The sequence below is a fragment of the Hevea brasiliensis genome, chromosome 9 (genome assembly GCF_030052815.1).
Source record: "Hevea brasiliensis isolate MT/VB/25A 57/8 chromosome 9, ASM3005281v1, whole genome shotgun sequence".
Lineage (NCBI taxonomy): Eukaryota > Viridiplantae > Streptophyta > Magnoliopsida > Malpighiales > Euphorbiaceae > Hevea > Hevea brasiliensis.
Window position 1 is genome coordinate 26,945,029 of NC_079501.1, and position 19,044 is coordinate 26,964,072.

At 30.2% G+C, this 19,044-nt stretch overlaps 2 protein-coding genes and 1 pseudogene across 2 annotated transcripts; all 3 read left to right on the top strand.

The window, feature by feature from the left end:
- Positions 1–5,354: 5,354 nt before the first annotated feature.
- Positions 5,355–7,426, top strand: LOC110663155 (flavonoid 3'-monooxygenase CYP75B137). Its single transcript, XM_021822410.2, has 2 exons — positions 5,355–6,570; positions 6,680–7,426. The coding sequence occupies exons 1-2, from the start codon at positions 5,611–5,613 to the stop codon at positions 7,304–7,306; spliced, it is 1,587 nt and encodes a 528-aa protein (XP_021678102.2). The 5' UTR covers positions 5,355–5,610; the 3' UTR covers positions 7,307–7,426.
- A 344-nt stretch (positions 7,427–7,770) lies between these two features.
- On the top strand, positions 7,771–12,625 carry LOC131182854 (flavonoid 3',5'-hydroxylase-like; annotated as a pseudogene).
- A 1,928-nt stretch (positions 12,626–14,553) lies between these two features.
- On the top strand, positions 14,554–17,732 carry LOC131183227 (flavonoid 3'-monooxygenase CYP75B137-like). The gene is made up of 2 exons (XM_058153585.1): positions 14,554–15,562; positions 16,856–17,732. Exons 1-2 carry the CDS (start codon positions 14,594–14,596, stop codon positions 17,480–17,482), a joined length of 1,596 nt encoding a protein of 531 aa, XP_058009568.1. The 5' UTR covers positions 14,554–14,593; the 3' UTR covers positions 17,483–17,732.
- The last annotated feature ends 1,312 nt before the right edge of the window (positions 17,733–19,044 follow it).

The following is a 19,044-nucleotide window of genomic DNA, read 5'->3' on the forward strand; positions in this document are numbered from 1 at the left end:
ACCACAGGAAGGCCAATGTAATGCTAGATGCTTTGAGCAAAAAATCTTCTAGCAGCTTGGCGCACATATCAGCGGAGAAGAGACCGTTGATTCAGGAAGTACATGAGTTGATGGATCAAGGTCTAATCCTAGATCTTTCAGATGAGGGGGTATTGTTGGCTCATTTTTCAGTGAGACTAGACCTGCAAGACAGGGTTAGAGTTTCCCAGCACAGATACCAGCAATTGATGAAGATCATAGAAAGAGTACAGCAGGGTGAAGGTGGTGAGTTTGGATTTGCCAATGATGGTGCCCTTACGCAAGGTTCCAGGATATGTGTGCACCTGGGAGTCAGAGCGGGACATGCGTAACAAGTACTCTTTATCTATTCAATGTGTAATTCTGTACTTTATTCTGCCTTGTGTAAAATTCGAGGGCCGAATTTTACGTAAGAGGACGAATGTAATACCCCAAATTTTTAAATTTATTATTTTGTGAGTAATATTAATATTTTATTTTATTTAAATTTTAGGAAATTATTTGAAATTTTTCGGATTTTAGAAATCGGGTTTGATTCCCCGAAAATATAAAACTTTGATGATTTTTAAAAATTAATTTAAAGACCACGTGGCAAAACTAAAAATATATTTGGACTCTGCGAATTTTTATGAGTTTTCTAAAATTTTTTTGAAATTTTTGGGCCTCGTTTTCGGTCCCAAGGCAGAGTAAAAATTTAAAATTTTGTATCTCGAATCGGACCGGCCTTTTCTTTTCTTCTTCTTCCCTTCCCCGCGCGTCCCGACCTCTCTTCTTCTCTCTCCCATTTTCTCTCTCCTCCCTCCTCCCCAGGCCGCGCAGCCGCCACCCCAGTCTCCCCACCTTGCCGGCGCGCCACCTCGCCCTTCCCTCCTCGCCGGCCGCCGCTCGGAACGCTGGGAAAGCGTGCGCGAAGCCACGCGACGTGCAGCGCGAGCCTCGCCTTCCCGGCCGATCCGGCCTCTATTTGGGCCGGGTCTTGTGTTAAACACCATCTACACCTCGAGAGCTTTCCAAAAACACCAAAATCCATCTAGCTGTTTGTCCAAATTTTGTCTAGAAAATTTTAGCTCATTTTGACTTTTGGGCTATATTTCTCACAAATCGTGAACCCCACGAGAAAACCGAGAGTACTATAGTGCTCCACTCATTGAGAGTTTCGCGGCAATATAAATTTCAAAATTTTCTGACACCGTTTTTCAGTGAGTCCCACAAAACTTCGTAGTATTTTTTCGAGCATTAAATGAGCTTAGAAAATTTAGTAAAAATTATATACTAACCTTCGTGTTGTGAGATTCTTGTAGGTACTTCAAAGTAAGGTTAGTGAATTAAACTTGTAATTTTCAGTTAAATTCATGTGTTTATAGTTTAAATAACTTAGAAATTATGGAAAATGGAAACAAAATAAACTTGTGTGGACTAATTGGGGGATTTCGGTCAACATTAAGGGGAGTAGTGTTTGACTTATTTGGGTGCAATTAAAGATGCAATTAAGCTTAATTAAGTATATAAACCATGTTTAGACACTTTAATTGCACTAATTGAAGGAGTTACAAAATTAGGGTTCTTGAGCCTCTTAAATTGGGAGAAAAATTGTAGGAAATTGTTAATTGATGCAAATAACCTTAATTGAGGTTAAAAATGGTCAATTGAGACCAATTGTGATGTGTTGGAATGAGTGGAAACAAAATACAATTCGGATTAATTAGGGGTCCTAAACTTGCAGTTTGACCTAGGTCCCTTTCAGGGATCAAAACTAAAATTTTACCAACCCAATTTGTATGAGGCCAATTTAGAATGAAATTAGACACATAAAGACACAATTTTCATTTAGAAACTATGTCCAGAAAATGACATTAACATAGTGAACAATTAGGTCAAATTCAGATATTGTGCCATGCCATTGTGTATTCACTTTACCTAAATGCTCTTAAATCTTTTTTTAATTGCTTTATTTTTTTTTTTTTGTTACTTCTTTCAAAATTATTAGTTATCATTCTCAAAATTTCTTTATTCAAATATATTTAATTATTAATTTTTTATAAATTTTTATTTAATATTTCTTAAATATTTTAATATTTTATTTCATTATAATTATATATCGAATACAATTATAATTATTATTTTACTTATTAATATTTTATTATAATTAATTTTGAACAGAATTATTTTTAAATTTTAATTAAATATCTATATTTTTATGCATAAATTATCTCTCAATTATATTTTTATATAGAAGTAAAATTTTAAAAACAAATTGCAAATATGATTGTATTCAAAATTTAGCTATAAATAAAGATAATTAAAAAAAAATTAAAGTTACAATATCAAAATTGTGGAATCTGTCTTTTAAAAAAATAGTATGTATTTTTAATATTTATTATATTTTATGTAAAGTGATAATCATTTTTGTCAAAAAAATTATTTTATAAAAAATATATCAGATTAATAAAAAAAATTTACACTTAAATATAATATTTTTAAAAAATAATATAATATAATGTTATTTTTAGTTAATAATAATGTTATATATTTTCATTATTATTAAAATTAAATAATTCAATTCATTATTAGTAATTTAATTTTTTTTATTATATTAATAACAAAAAATATTATATTCATGTATTTTAAAATAATATTATTTTCTCATTAGATTAATGTATTTTCTGTAATTTATAAAAAATAAATATCGACTTACATAAATTATGAGATAAAATATAAAAATTTCATAAAATTTAAATTATTTTTTGAAAATAATTTTATTACATTTTAAATGAAATAATCATAAAAACTACTATTAATATATGTATAAAAATAATTAAATGGGTATTTTAATTAATTACAACATAAATTAATTAAAACTTTATTCTTATAATAGGTAAAAATTTATTCAAATTAAATAAGCGAAAATTTGTAGTTGAAAATTAATTTAAAAATAATAAATTTTTTATTTAGACTGTAATTAAAAATTAAATTAAAAAATAAAAATTATAAATTATATTTGCATATACATTATGCTAGTTATATTATAAAACTGTAATTTCATGTGGGCATATTAAATGAAATAGAAAGCTAATAAGGGTTCAATACACATATTAATTCAGTTATTAAATTAAAAAAAAATAAAACTGCTTGATAGTTATGACTTTGAAGGATCCATTTGTGTATACATGTTTACTCTTCATTAATGATAAATTATTAGGTGTACTCAACATATATGCATATCTCTTATAATCATATGAGATCTACTTTCATATTATAAGAAGAACTCACTATTTTATAAAAGAGAAAATAATATTTTTAATACTTTCGATGTATCTAATAATTAGCTCTTCATTGATTTATCACTCTATATAAAAATCCTATATGCATGAAATTATTATTATATAGAGTAAGATTACTGTTTTTGATTGGTTATTATTTTAGCTTTCATCGACTCAAGCGTGAAGCTTCAATTTCACTCGATGTAGGGGTTTATGGATTTGATCACGTCTTAATTTTGGCTCCCAATTATATGCTAATTATCATTCTTACAAATATGATTCAATCTATTTTATTTTATTTTTATTTATTTTTTCACTTTTTGATTGGGGTTTAAGAGTCCATTTACATTATTGGATTGTTGATTGTATGTTTGATTGGTGGGATTTGTTTTGTTTTGTTGAAGTCAATGGATTGGGTGTGGTGTTTGTTTGATGGCTGAGATCGAAGGAATATATGTACATAGCCAAATTGGAAAGAGATATTTTGGTTTGGTTCAATTATTCATAATATATATTTTAGTTTTATTCAATTTAATTTAATTTAAAATTGAATCAACTCACACTTTAACATATTTATGATATGACATAAATAATTAAATACTATTATTCTTAAAAAAAAAGATATGATATGCATGAAAATAATATTTTAATAAAATTTTTTTATTATTTTTTAAATATATTTATATATATATTATGTAAAGTCAAGTATGGGTTGTTTTCACGACTTACAGATGATGAAAAAGTCTTGCAATAAATCCCTCCACACACATATAGCCAATTTTCAAACTATCACGTAAAAGGTTTTGTCTTCTAATTATGAACCATTATCGTTTCCTCTTTAATATTATTATATTAATATTTTATTTTTTTAAATAATTTAAATTATAACTCATATAATTAATTAATAATATTAAATATCATTTAATTATCATAATTATTATTATTTAAAATAAAATAATTAATTTAATTTAATTTAATAGTTATCTATTTTTTTAGTATAATTTTCTCTCTAGCTTCAATTTAAACTTAGTTATAGCTAATCAAATAAATAATTAATTAATTAATTTTTGACCTAATTAATAAAAAAATTTTATTTAATTTTTTCATACGTAAATTAATAAAAGAATTCTTTAAAGTTGTTATAGTAATGTTTTATTTTTTCTATAAATTATTTAAATTATATTTAAGACATTACTTCAAAATAGTTGTATTTGGCTTTGTAAAATTATTTTTTTTTACCTAAAACTTGCATTCTTAAAATTAATACATATTGTAATTTATATAATTAATTAATAAAAAAAATAATAGTCTTAGTCACAATATTGATGGTCATTTAAGAAAATAATAGTCTTAGTCACGATATTAATGGTCATTTAATTATCATAATTATTATTATCATTTAAAATAAAAAAAATTTAATTTAATAATATAATTATAGAAAAATTATATATTTATTAATTAAATTTGAATAATTTTAGAATTATTTATTTGCTAATTATCATGATGATACTTTTATATTTTTTTAAAATTTTTTATTTATTTGTCTATATGAGTGATGATATATTTTAATTATATATGTTAAATAATTTGTAATTTTATAAAAAAATGAATTGTAAAAAGTTACAAGAAATATAATTTTATTGAAACCTAATAAATATTAAAAATAAAGAATTAAAACAAGGGTATTATAGTTATGTGTATAAATTTTAATAATCAAAATTTTATTAAAAAAAATTAAAATTAAAATTAAATATATAAAAATTAAGTTCTAATAAAATTGTGGATGGCACAAACATTTAACTAATTATAATTATATGTAGCAAAGATAGTAGAAAATTAATAATAGAGTTAAAGTTCTTTTTCTCTTCATAAAAATCCTTCCACTTTATTTCTTGGCATTACCTGCAACCCATTAGAAAAAATAACGCATCATATTAAAGTTTTCAACCTGTAATTATCTAGAAAATTCCAAAGTGAAACCCCACGCTAAGATATTTTCAAAATTGAGTTTCACTTGTCGACATCAAACTGACTCATCGTTGGTGAAATATACATTATATTAACAGAAGAAAGCATATGAAAAAAAGAAAAAAAAAAAAAGTTTAAATAAAGTTAAATTATTTTATTACTCCTCTCCCATGATACGCGATGAACGCTAATCAGTTGTTTAAGTAGGAGATCTGCAATAATTTTCAATCTGGTGAAGTGGGACTGCCTACTAAAGTCCTAAATTTGTTTTTTTTTTCTTGGTTTGGTTATAAAATCTTAAATTCGTTATGTGCAATAGATCTTCAAATCTCCCATTGAAATAGTTTCATCATCAATCAAAAAAATGTTGGAAGTGATTTCAGGATGGTGGTCATGGTGGTGGGATGCCAGCAACGAGGGGGAGAAAGTTATCAGATCAGTTCTTACTATAGTAGTCACAATTACTACAGTGTTCTGTTTGCTGTGGAATATTGACAAGAAATCAAAGAAAGCAATGGCTCCCTTGCCCCCAGGCCCCAAGGGCTTGCCGCTAATTGGATATCTTCCATTTCTAGGCACTTTCCTTCACAAGAAGTTCACGGAACTGGCAGGTAAGTATGGCTCTATCTACAAGCTGTGGCTTGGAAACAAATTATGCATAGTGATTAGCTCACCATCACTAGCCAAAGAAGTTTTTCGCGACAAAGATGCGATATTTGCCAACAGAGATCCACCAATAGCTTCCAGGATTGCCAGTTACGGTGGAAATGATATTGCATGGTCCTCTTATGGTCCTGAATGGAAGAAGATGCGGAAGGTGTTTGTTCGTGAAATGCTAAGTAAAGGGACTCTGGATGCCTGCTATCCGATGAGGAAGCAAGAGGTACAGAATGCTATAAGAGGTGTGTATGAAAAGGCAGGCAATCCCGTAGACTTCGGCGAATTGGTATTTGAAATCATTGCAAATGCTATTAACAGCATGTTGTGTGGTGGAACGGTCAAAGGAGAGAAATGGATTTCTTTTGTTTCAGAGTTCAGGAAATTGGCAGAGGAACTTATGGTGCTCCAGGGAAAGCCTAATGTTTCAGATCTTTTTCCTGTGCTTGGGAGGTTCGACTTGCAAGGTGTAGAAAGGCAAACCAAAAGGATACTCTCATCTTTTGATCAGGTTCTTACTTCTGTAATTGAGCAACATTTGAATACGGGTCCAAACGTAGAAAAGAGCGAGAGAACGAAGAATTTCTTGCAGATTCTTTTGGATCTTAACAAGCATGGAGATGCTGAAACATCAATTACCACCAACCAGCTGAAATCCTTACTATTAGTATGGTTCCTACAAAATTAATTTGGGTTTTGAATTTCCTTGGTTAAACTACGTAACCTGATTCTTTCTTAATGTCATTTCATTTTCTGTCAATATTGTTCTTGTTTAGGACATTGTGGTGGGTGGCACAGACACAACATCAACCACGCTAGAATGGACGATGGCAGAGCTAATGCTACATCAAGAAATAATGGAAAAAGTCTACCAAGAATTAGATGAAGTTGTGGGTCACAGCAACGTTGTGGAAGAGTTCCATTTGCCAAACTTGCAGCTTTTAAATGCTGTCATGAAGGAGACACTTCGTTTGCATCCAGCACTTCCTCTGTCAGTGCCTCATATTTCAAGCCAATTCTGCACACTAGGTGGCTATACCATTCCCAAGGGCAGTACCGTTTTCCTCAATGTTAATGCTATCCACAAGGATCCCGTTCTTTGGGACAATGCCTTGGAATTTAGACCTGAAAGGTTCTTAAACAAGGATAGTGGCAGCTTTGATTACTCGGGCAACAATTTTCAGTATCTCCCATTTGGATCAGGGAGGAGGATTTGTCCTGGAGTTCCTTTAGCAGAAAGGATGTTTATGTTCATTTTGGCTTCACTCTTGCACTCATTTGAATGGAAATTGCTGAACGGCACAGAGGTGGAATTGTCGGACAAATTCGGGATTGTCGTCAAGAAAAAGAATCCATTACTTCTTATTGCTAAACCAAGGCTCTCTAATTTCGATCTATACTAGAGTCAGAATAAGCCCATGTTAGATGCTGTTATTGAACTTGTACATATCACCAGTTGTGCATTGGACCATCCTATCTCATGTGATAGAATTGTCTTATGGAATAAAAACGTTGTTTGCAAACCTAAAGAAGAACCAACAGCTCCATTACAATTTCATTTCCAAATCTATGTGTGGCAATTATACCAAATTTTAAATTCTGTTAGTTAATATTAACAAAATAATATTAGCTAGTTGATAAATGAAATATGACCATATGTTTATATGAGTTACGTTTCATATAATCAGTCTGGTTATGTATAACCTTTCTCTCTCTCTACTTTGTAGAGAGAGTCTTTTCTTTCTTCTGTCTTGTTTATGCCTAAGGCTTAAGGCCTTCTTCCCTGCCGCTGATCGGCCGTCTCTTGCCTCTCTGAGCAGGGGAAGGCTTTGTGGGTTCCCTCCTCTCCAACCAGTGGAGTATAAATATGGATTTTGATTTAGTTGTAACTGGTTCTTTAGGGTGAGGGTTTTGTTTAAGCTGCATGTTTTCTGTGTCATTCTTTTTTTTTTTTTTTCTATGAATGTGTTTTGCAGGTGCGTTGGGAGGAACAAAGGCATCATTGGCCCAAGATTCGGTTTTGATTGCGAGAGGCAGGGAAACCTTACTAAGAATGATGTCTCGTTGAGAACCTGAGATGGCCCGGAAGGCATGAGTGAGTCTTGAAAGAGCTCTACCACCTTTTCCTCGGCTATTTTTTATGATGTCCTGTTATTTTGTTGTTCTTGGAGCGTGGATTGACAGCATGATTCTATGGAGATGATGGTTGCTTTAAGGTTTCTTTGGATCTTCAAGTATGAATAGTGTCTATATAGTTCGAGACCTCTCCGTCTTGCTATCTGGAATGATCGTTGTCTCTAATGACCAATGGAGTGTGATTGGCGAGCAGCGCTGTAGGGGTGTGAGGAACCTGAGCTTGCCAGGTCATGTTTATTGGGTCAAGTCTTCAGCTAAATATGGTCATTTTTTTTTATTCTCATGGGTTTGGGTTGTAATTTTAAAAGACTAGAGTCGTTAGGCTTGTTGATTTTAGGCCCCTTTTCAGCATCAATGCTTGAACCTAATCTTTCTTTTATATGGGCCTAGGACCCTAATTTAACATCCTCCTTATCAATGAATTATCTATTGATTAAAAAAAAATCATATATTTGAGTTTTTTTAGTAGTATAAAATATTTATCATTAAGTAAAAATCTCATGAATTTCCATTAAAAATCTCATGAATTTCCATTAATTTTTTTACAAATATTTTTAGACTTTAATATTTATATTTTCCCTCATAAAGTTGGATTGCTTTCTTTATCCTTTAGATTTTGAATTAAATATTGTGTTTATTAAGGTTTTATATTATATTTTGTTATTTCTTTAGAGTTTAATTGGGTGTTGTTCTTTTTTACATTTTACGCTATGTCATTTTTCATAAAAAAAACAAAAATTAAGAGTTTGCTTAAAAAATGTAAAATTAAAAATAAAAAATTATTTTTATAAGTGAACTGGCTCTTTGTATCTCTAAGAGGTTATGTTTAATATCTATTAGAGGTTTCAAGGTGCATGAGTCAAGCGAAATGGCTACACTTATAGAGTCATATCTGAAATTGAAGAAAGAGGAAGGGAAACTATTGAAGGATGCTAAGAAATTTTGAAAATTAGTTCATTCATAATTGATGATTAATTAAATATAAAATATCAAATGTTTGCATGATTTTATTATTTTATCTAATTTTTTCAATTTTAGTTATTATAATTTTTTCATATTGGGTGCAATTATAATCGAAATCTAAATTTAAATTTTGTTCATCAAGCTTATAATTATGATAATAAATGCTCTAAACTTACAATTGTTGTAATCAAATGCTCAAAAAAATTTTATACTTTAGTAATTAAGCTTTTTAATAGTTTTAAAAATTATAGCTACATAAATAAAAAGAATAAAATTAAATAATTTAAAATATATATAGATAAATTAAATTCTTTTAAATAATTTTAGACTTTGGCTATAATTAAATTCAATATGAGGTTCAGATACAACTATAAAATTGTGTATAGAAATAATTCCAAGTTTTCAACTTTAAAAATATATAAATACAAATAATCGAAATATCTGATCAATAGTATATAGAAATTAGATCATAATTATGCTAATTGAAATATAATAAAAGTTGTTCAAAATATAATATAAAAATTACAATGTATACATAATAATTGTAGTAGTAAAAATAATAATTATTATTATATTTAAAAACTTAAAAAGAAAATTTAGAAATGATGTTAAAATAAACAAATGATAATGATTTTGATGAATTAAAAGAAAATATTTTAAATGGTAAAATTTTTAAATATGTAAAATCACATAATTGTAGAATCATACACTCATAAAATCATCCTATTTTTAATATAATTTTACTATTTAAAATTTTAATTTTATCTCCATTTTACTTAATTTTGATTTTGCATACATTTTTAACTCGTTAACTCGCAAAATCGTATGAGTTTACTCACTATTTTAATAAATATTTCTAAGAATAATACCAAGTCACAATTAAAAAAAAAATACAGCAAAAGAGAGAAAGCCCTTAAAATGACAACAACGAAAAGTAATCCATGATGAATGGAGTTAAGAAGAACAACACAATCACACCATTAATTGAGAAGCTGAATTGAGTGCTATGAATCCATGATTCCTGGGATGGAATTTAAAAGGATCAGAACAAGATGAAGACCATATGAGCAAGAAAGAGAGCGACAAAAGTGGGACTTTTTCCAAAATACCAAGAGAACGAGCGAGCAGAACTAGCTACACCAACATGAGCGATTGGAGCAAAGAAGAGACACAAACTAGCGCCAACACCAAAAGCCACACTGAATGCCGATGACAATAAACCCTACTAAGTTACTAACACATCTGCCTTGTCCACGAAATTGCTAAAAAGTAACCAGCCCCTGCCCCCTTCTGGAGAAGACCTCCCTCACAATCAACAAAAAAAAATCTCCAGAGACACCAAACGGTCAACAATGGAAGCCTAGGCCCACCGCTAACTGACAAGACGCAACCTTCCTTGTACAAACCGACAACCCAGCAAATTGCTCGCATCGCACTCAAAGCTGGATTGCTTTGTTTATCTTTTAGATTTGGATTAAATTTTATGTTTATTAAGGTTTTTATTAGACGTTCACCTTATCACTTAACCCTGAAAAAATTCAAACCGTTGTTCATTTTATCTCAATTTTTTAATTTTAGATAATCAAATCAAACCTTTTAAAATTAAAAACATTTTATCAAATATTAATTTTATTCTATTTTTATAGACAAATTATAATTTAATTTTTAAAATTTAGCAAAACTCATAACTTAATTACTATATTTTTAAAATTAAATAATTTAATTTTTAATATTTGACAAAACCTATAATTGAGTCTCTTCGTCTAATTAATCTTTAATTATAACATAAATAATTAAAATACTCTTAAACTTATATATTTTCTAATATATTTTCTAGGATAGAGAAACTAAAATTTGTGAGTTTCCTTACCTCAATCTAGTCGTCACATACTGCGATCGAATAGGGACTCTTCTCGTCTACCAGCTCATCCCTAAATGAATCCATAACCGCTAGAAACATAAATATCGAAGGTACAGGAAGAGATTTCACGAGTCGAGTCACAACTAGCAAACTTTACCTGATTGGATCTTTATTTTTCTAAAGCAATAATTTTTTTTATTTTATTTTAAGAAATCAAAATTTCATTTATTAAAATCTAAAAAATATATATTGAAAAACTTAAGAAAAATTTCAAAACAATTTTAGAAAATTCTTGATAGGAAGAAGAACTCATTTTGATAAGAATAATATATTTATTTTGTTATTTGACTATAAAGTTTAAATTAAGAAATTAAGTTGTAGGTTTTATAAAATTTTAAAGACTAAATTACTTAATTTTAAAAATATAAGAATTAAAAATTTTATCAAATTTTAGAGGTTAAATTATAAATTATTAAATTTTAATTTGAGTGAAATTTCTTTAAATTTGAAAGATATAGTTTTATTATCCAAAATAAAAAAGTTTGAATAAGATAAGCAATAAAGGAAAACATTTTGATTTATTTAACTAATCACCAGTGACAAGGTGATTAAATTTATTAGAAACTGTTACATTAGCTATACAGGTGTAAAATACCAAAATCTTAAATTAATTTTAAAAATACAATTGTTAAGATTTTATTGGAGCCATTAAATGATAATTTGCGGTTTCTCTAACTTTCTAGAAAGAGATTTTTTCTCTGGAATTTTCATTTGTCCTTTGCAGAGATCGCAGCTTGTTCTGTACTTGAGCAACTCTTTATCTTTTGATCAAGTTGTTACTTCTGTAATTGAGCAACGTTTGAATATGGGTTCAAAGAAGAGAGAACGAAGGACTTCTTGCAGATTGTTTGGGATCTTAACAAGCATGGAGATGCTGAAGCATCAATTACCACCAACGAACTCAAACCCTTACTATTAGTATGGTTCCTACAAAATTAATAGGGCACTTAATTTCCTTGGTTAAACTGCGTACCCTGATTCTTTCTTAATATAATTTCCGTTTCTGTCAATATTTTTCTTGATTAGGACATTGTGGTGTGTGGCGCAAACACAACATCAACCACCCTAGAATGGACGATGGCAGAGCTAATGCCACATTAAGAAATAATGCAAAAAGCCTACCAAGAATTAGATGAAGTTGTGGGTCACAACGACAGTGTGGAAGAGTTCCATTTACTAAAATTGCAGCTTTTAGATGCTGTCATGGAGGAGAAACTGCGTTTGCATCTAGCACTTCCTCTGTCAGTGCCTCATATTTCAAGCCAATCCTGCACACTAGGTGGCTGTACCATTCCCAAGGGGAGTATAGTTTTCCTGAATGCTAATGCTATCCACAGGGATCCTATTCTTTGGGACAGTCCCTTTGGAATATAGACCTGAAAGGTTCTTAAACAAGTATAGAGGCAAGTTTGATTTCTCAGGCAACAATTTTCAATATCTCCCATTTTAATCAGGGAGGAGGATTTGTCCTGGAGTTCCTTTAGCAGAAAGGATGTTTGTGTTCACTTTGGCTTCACTCATGCACTCATTTGAATGGAAATTGCAGGACGGCACAGAGGTGGGATTGTCGGACAAATTAGGGATTAAGCCATTAATTCTTATTGCTAAACCTAGGCTCTCTTACATATGTCATTGGCAAGTGATAAGTTTATATGCATCAATGTATACCAAATTTTAAATTCTATTAGTTAATAAATGAATAAGCTATCATATGTTTATAATATGAGTCAATTTTCATATATTTATGAGTTTTCATATATTTATGAGTTTTTTTAGTAATGAAATATTTATTTCATAGTCCGAGTAGTTGAAGGTTAAAGGTCAATAGAATTCATTCCATCATATATCGTCTTCAAGTAGACATCTCATGAATTTTCCATTAATTTTTTTTATAATTTTTTTTAGACTTTAATATTCATATTTTTTTCTTATAAAGTTAGATTACTTCGTGGTGGTGGATGAATCAATCTAGAGAGTTTAAAGATGGCAATAAAGTTCTAGATAATTCTTCAAATGCCAGTGCAAGGAATTTTCTCAAATGGCAGTACAAGTTTTATGACGAAGATAGAAAACACTAGATTAATGGAGAATGAGAGAGAGTCGGTGAATATCTTTAATTGGGTTTGATTGTGTATCAATCATGATTTATTTAATTGGGTTTGATTGTGTATCATCATGATATCATTTTCAAAAAAAAAAAAACTGAAATTTTCTTAAAATATGGAAAATGAAAATAGAAGCCCTTTGCCTTTCAAAAGAAATGGCTACTCTTATGGAGTCATATCTCAATTCGAAGAAAGAGAAGGGAAGGCTACTCTTGGGTGCTATTTTATTTTCTGTAAATGCTATAGTGTTATCTATATATATGCCAATTCTCTTGTATTGATTCTTCTTTCTCTAGTATTATAGAGAATTTTCTCTCTTCCCTTATTTTTTATTTTTCTCCCCTTCTAGACAAGGGAAGGTGTCTTTCCTCTAACCCGGCTGTGGATTAATCTCCTCCCGCCTAGGTTGGGTTGTGAATATTTTATGTTTTGATTCTTGTTTCCAGATTAAAAAGCTTCATAGAGAGGGTGCCTACATTAGATCTGAACAATGGTTGTTGGTGAGATGTTGAAGCTTGCATAGAAATGTGATATGCTCTCAGGGTTGGTATCTCAAGGAACATTAACAATGCCTAGCTCAATGATATCAGGTTCCTCTTTGGCTTATATATATATATATATATATATATATATATATATATATATATATATACTTCAATTGATGATTTTAAGTCTTATTAAATAGAAAGAAGAGTAGAATGTAGAGTGGGGAGGAACTATTGTCATACATACAGGCTTTAACTACTTAACTTTCTAATTTTCTCCTTTGGGCTTTCTTGGATGGGGCAATTTATAAGACGAGTCCAAAGCCCACGTGTTGTACAAAAACTTTTTATAGTGTATATTAAAAACTTTTTTTTTAAATATAAAAATAATCATATTTAAAATTATTCGATATTTTTATAAATTATTCGATATTTTTATAAATAATTTGACATTATAAATAAAACGACTGAAATTTATATATTTTTGTGATCAACGTTGCTTTGAATTCTTCTTTTTAGTCCATGTCTAGTCATTAGCAAATTGGCTGGGACTGCGTTTGATATTAAATTAAGTGCACCCAACTTCCTAAACGAAGCAGCCAGGCAACTGCGGCCATAAAATGAAGACAAATAATGTTGTGCTTAGAATTTGATAGCTAATTGCAAGCAGTTGTCGTGAAGGGGAAACTAACTTTGATTTTCAATTCTGAAATAGCATCTTCACGACAAAGTGAAATAATATATATATATATATATATATATATATATATATATATATATATATATATATATGCTTATCCAAACAATATTCCATGGTGAACACAGAAATCAAAATGTCACAATAGGAAAAGCACATATCTCAATAAAAGATCTCTTCCAATGCATGCTCAAAACACCACTCATTATAGGGCCTTCATATAATGAATCTATATATCTATTCCAAAAAAGGAAACACCACTCATTAATTTCAAGGTAGATTTTTAGTGTGGTCTTTAATCTTTATATAATTGGGTGATATTTTATTTTCCGTAGATGCTACAGTCACTCCATTCCTACAATTTTCTTTTCTCCCACGCTAAAATGTTCAACTTCTTTTATGGCTTGTGGTCTTCTTGGTGGGATTGCAGCAGGGAAAGAGAGAATTTTTTTCTCACTCTATCGGTGCCGGCAATTTTAATTTTATGGTTCTTGTGGAATGTCAGGAAATCAAAGAAGGCGATTCCTCCTTTGCCGCCGGGTCCTCGTGGCTTGCCAGTAGTTGGTTACCTTCCATTTCTTAGCACTGAGCTTCACAAGAAATTCACAGAATTAGCTGGGGTCTATGGCCCAATCTATAAGCTTTGGCTGGGGAAGAAATTATGTGTAGTGGTGAGCTCACAATCAGCAGCCAAAGAAATTCTTCGTGACCAAGATGCAACATTTGGCAACCGTGATGCCTCCATTGTCGGACGGATCATCTCATATGGTGGATCTGATATTGCCTGGTCCTCCATGGGTCCTGCCTGGAAAAAGATGCGCAAGGTATTTGTACGTGAACTCTTAAGCAACTCAAACCTTGAGACCCTTTCGGCTCTAAGAAAACAAGAGGTTAAGAGAACAATTAGGAATACATATAACAACACAGGCAAGCCCATAGATATTGGTGAAACAGCTTTTTTAACGATCACAAAATCAATCATGAACATGTTGTGGGGTGGCATACTTGAAGGAGAGGACACCCATAATGTTGGAAAAGAATTCAGAAATTTAATGGCCGAACTCATGGTGCTGTTGGGAAAGCCAAATATTTCCGATCTCTTCCCAGTGCTTGCAGCATTGGATTTGCAAGGCATGCAGAAGCAAACAAGGAAGATCTTGCAAAGTTTCGACAATTTTATCAATCCTATAATAGAGAGGGGTCAAAAATTGGTTGAAGCCAACAAAGTCAGCACTACTGTAGAAAAGAATAACCAAAGGAAGGACTTATTGCTGCTTCTTTTGGAGCTTAAGGAGCATCATGAGAATACGGAAACGTCATTTAGCATGAATGAACTCAAGGGCTTGCTCATTGTAAGTTTTCTGCACGCTTTTTTTTTTTTTTTTTTATTACTATTACAACTGCAGAACTAGCAATTGCCCTGTTCGATTCTTGAAAACTACTAAGAGAGAAAAGATTCTTAACAATTTTCCAAGTTCTTTTCCTTGGCTTTAATTTCTAGCGTCTTCCAAACAGAAGGTCACTAGTGAAGGCTTCCTTGGCTATTCTTATTGTCCCAAACTAGGAGGATTTCAATTAACCATAACCTATCTTCTATCGAACTATGCAGTGTAATGTTCTATAATAATAATAATAATAATAATAATAATAATAATAATAATTATTATTATTATTATTATTATTATTATTATTATTATTATTATTATTATTATTATTATTATTATTATTATTATTATCACCTTGTGTTTTGAACAACCTAGTCCTAAACTCTTTTGGGAGGTTTAATATAGGCTCAGGCTATGGATTAACATGATTTTTCTTTATGCTACATCAAGTACTAAGATTAAAAATACAAGCACATGAGATTCACATATAAATAAATTTTACTATGCATCTTTTATATTAATTTATACTGGACGAATTTTAGAAAATTAATTTTATGGATTAACATATCTTTTGGCCTTAGACTCACCATTCCCATGCAATTTCATCAATATTTATTGAGGAAATCTACGAAGCTATGCCTGATTGCCATAGAACAACCAAGTTTTTCGTAACTAGAGGCGAGTGCTTTTTTGTTGATTGTTATTGTGTTAAAGCTTCTTGTTATAGCTGTGGTTCTGGTTGCAATTGGAATTTCTTGACAGCTATGGGGACCTTATTTCCTTTTCTTTAACAGTGTTGTAGCTCCAAATAGTCCTATGTTTTTTTCATCCTGTTGATTTCACTTGATTTGACATATTATTTAAAATTGCTGTGGACTGCCTTGTTTCTCCGTATTTTTTCATTTAGTATGCTTTATCTTAGGTGAGTGCATTGAGAGGTCCGATAATCGGGTTTTAATCGAATGCTACATGCTAAATTTTTCTTGGATATTATCATTAATAAGCTTTTACTTTAAAATATATATATATATATATATATATATATATATATATATATATATATATATATATATATATATATATATATATATATATATAAACTAGAGGCGCGTGTTTTAAATAAAAAGTAAGCTGCTAATGTCATTCTCAACTTAAGCAAGTATATTTGAGTGCAATTTGGTTTTACCATTATAAAATGCTTATTAATCCATCCATTTCGTATAATAATCCTTCATTAACATTGTTCTTGTTTCTCACTAGGATACAGTGCTTGGCGGAACAGACACAACGTCAACAATGGTAGAATGGGTAATTGCAGAGTTGATGCAAAATCAAGAGGTGATGGAAAAGGTCCACCAAGAATTAGATGAAGTAGTGGGGTTGAACAACTGTGTGGAAGAATTCCACTTGCCCAGACTATGTTTTTTGGATGCTGTGGTTAAGGAAACATTTCGGTTGCATCCAGCGCTTCCTCTGTTAGTACCCCATTGTCCAAGCCAATCATGCACAATAGGTGGATATACCATTCCCAAGGGCACTGCAGTTTTTCTGAATGTTTATGCGATTCACAGGGATCCCAATCTTTGGGACAATCCCCTGGAATTTAGACCCGATAGGTATCTGAATAAGCACACCACCAAATTTGATTACTCGGGCAACAATATCCAGTTTCTTCCATTTGGATCAGGAAGACGAATTTGCGCGGGGCTGCCTCTAGCAGAGAAGATGCTGATGTATCAATTGGCTTCATTGTTGCACGCATTTGAGTGGAAGTTGCCAAATGGCACGAATCCAGAATTATCTGACAAGTATGGGATTGTTGTGAAGGTACTGAAACCTGTGGTTGTTATACCAACACCCAGGCTATCTAACTTAGACCTCTACTAGCTGGAAGACTACACCGTATGCATCTGCATTGCCTTTTGATAAAATTGTAACAGCATAAGTTCAACAAGAAGCTATTATCTTTGTAACAAGCATAGCTATTATCTATTAAATTAAAAATATATAATAAAATATGTTTTATATAAATTGTATTCTAATTATTTAAGAGAGTAAACATATTTCATTGTATGTAATTGCGCATTTCAGTAATACAGTAATGATGATGTTGAAGATGGCAAGTTGTGTTTCTTTCGAGTTTTACTGTTTTCCATTCTTCTCCTTGCCCAGAATCAGAACTCTTAAACAGCAGTTTACAGAGGCAAAATTAGTCTAGAACCAAGACAATCTCCAAAAATTAGAGGGGAACAAAATAAAATTAATCCATCTATCATTTCGGTTGGCACTTGGCAGATTAACCCATCATCATCTACACAAGAACATCCAAAAATAAAAAAAAGACATCTAGAAGCAAGAACATATGCAAACTCGATCAAAACTTACAACTCATATAAACTCAAATCACCAACTAAAATCCCTAAAAATTAAAACTCAGAATATCCAAAGTTTAAAAAGAAATTACCTAAGATGGTCCCATTCTTTAGACTTCTAGTGAACACAATGAAGAATTAAAATTTAAATTATACTTACTTTTATTAAATTAAGCCTCTTAAGACTTCTAAATAGGAAGTAGGACTCTAAATAGAGTAAAATCGTATAATGAAACTCTTATAAATAGAAGAATATAGAAATGGAAAAAACGTGAAACAAATTAAGAGAATAAAGTTGAGAATTGTAGACGAAATTATAGAAAAAATAAAGTGAAATAAATCTCATTTAATTATGGTAAACTTAAATTCATTGTTTTCTTTTTTATTTATAGTTTATCTATTATAATTATTAATTTATTTCTTGATCTATTTTTTTATTTATTTAATAGATAAAAGTAAGTTACATTGATACTTACTTTCATAATTACAAAGTTAAAAATCGTTTACGATCAAGTAAGGTATTTATTAAATTATCATTGTTTTTTAGATTTTTATTTATTTATAATTGCTCTATTTGCTTTTATTTCATTGAAAATATTTTATATTATGAATGAAATTAAAATTTTTAATTTATATGTTAGTGGCATATACTAAAAAGTGAGAATAATTTCTTTTATCAATATAAATTAATAAATTATAATTTATTTGTACTAAAATTTTATTTGATTTAATTCTTTAAAAATATGAGAAAACAAAAAAAAAAATAGAGTATTTCTTAAAAAATAAAAATACTCAAGAGTCATAGAATAGAAAAAGTACAAAGATAATCAAGCAAAAGGGATAGACTTATTCTTTAGTGAACAAGCTCCGCCATACACTCTCTACCGCTCGTTCTCAAGCTCTATTAGCTATCACTTGGTCTGATGGTCTCCTCCACCAGCTGGATGTGTAAAAGTTAATGTTGATGCATTAGTAAAACAAATGCCTACCAGCTTTAATAAATGTCTGCTAGCTTTAGTGTTGTTGTGCGAGACTCATCAAGGATGATCTTTTTTTTGATAAGCGCATCATCAAGGA

Bases quoted from the DNA above. Each gene is read 5' to 3' on its own strand.
- LOC131183227 (XM_058153585.1), top strand. From the start codon at position 14,594: ATGTTCAACTTCTTTTATGGCTTGTGGTCTTCTTGGTGGGATTGCAGC. The intron at 15,563-16,855 runs GTAAGTTTTCTG...GTTTCTCACTAG, and splicing joins AACTCAAGGGCTTGCTCATT to GATACAGTGCTTGGCGGAAC.
- LOC110663155 (XM_021822410.2), top strand. From the start codon at position 5,611: ATGTTGGAAGTGATTTCAGGATGGTGGTCATGGTGGTGGGATGCCAGC. The intron at 6,571-6,679 runs GTATGGTTCCTA...GTTCTTGTTTAG, and splicing joins AGCTGAAATCCTTACTATTA to GACATTGTGGTGGGTGGCAC.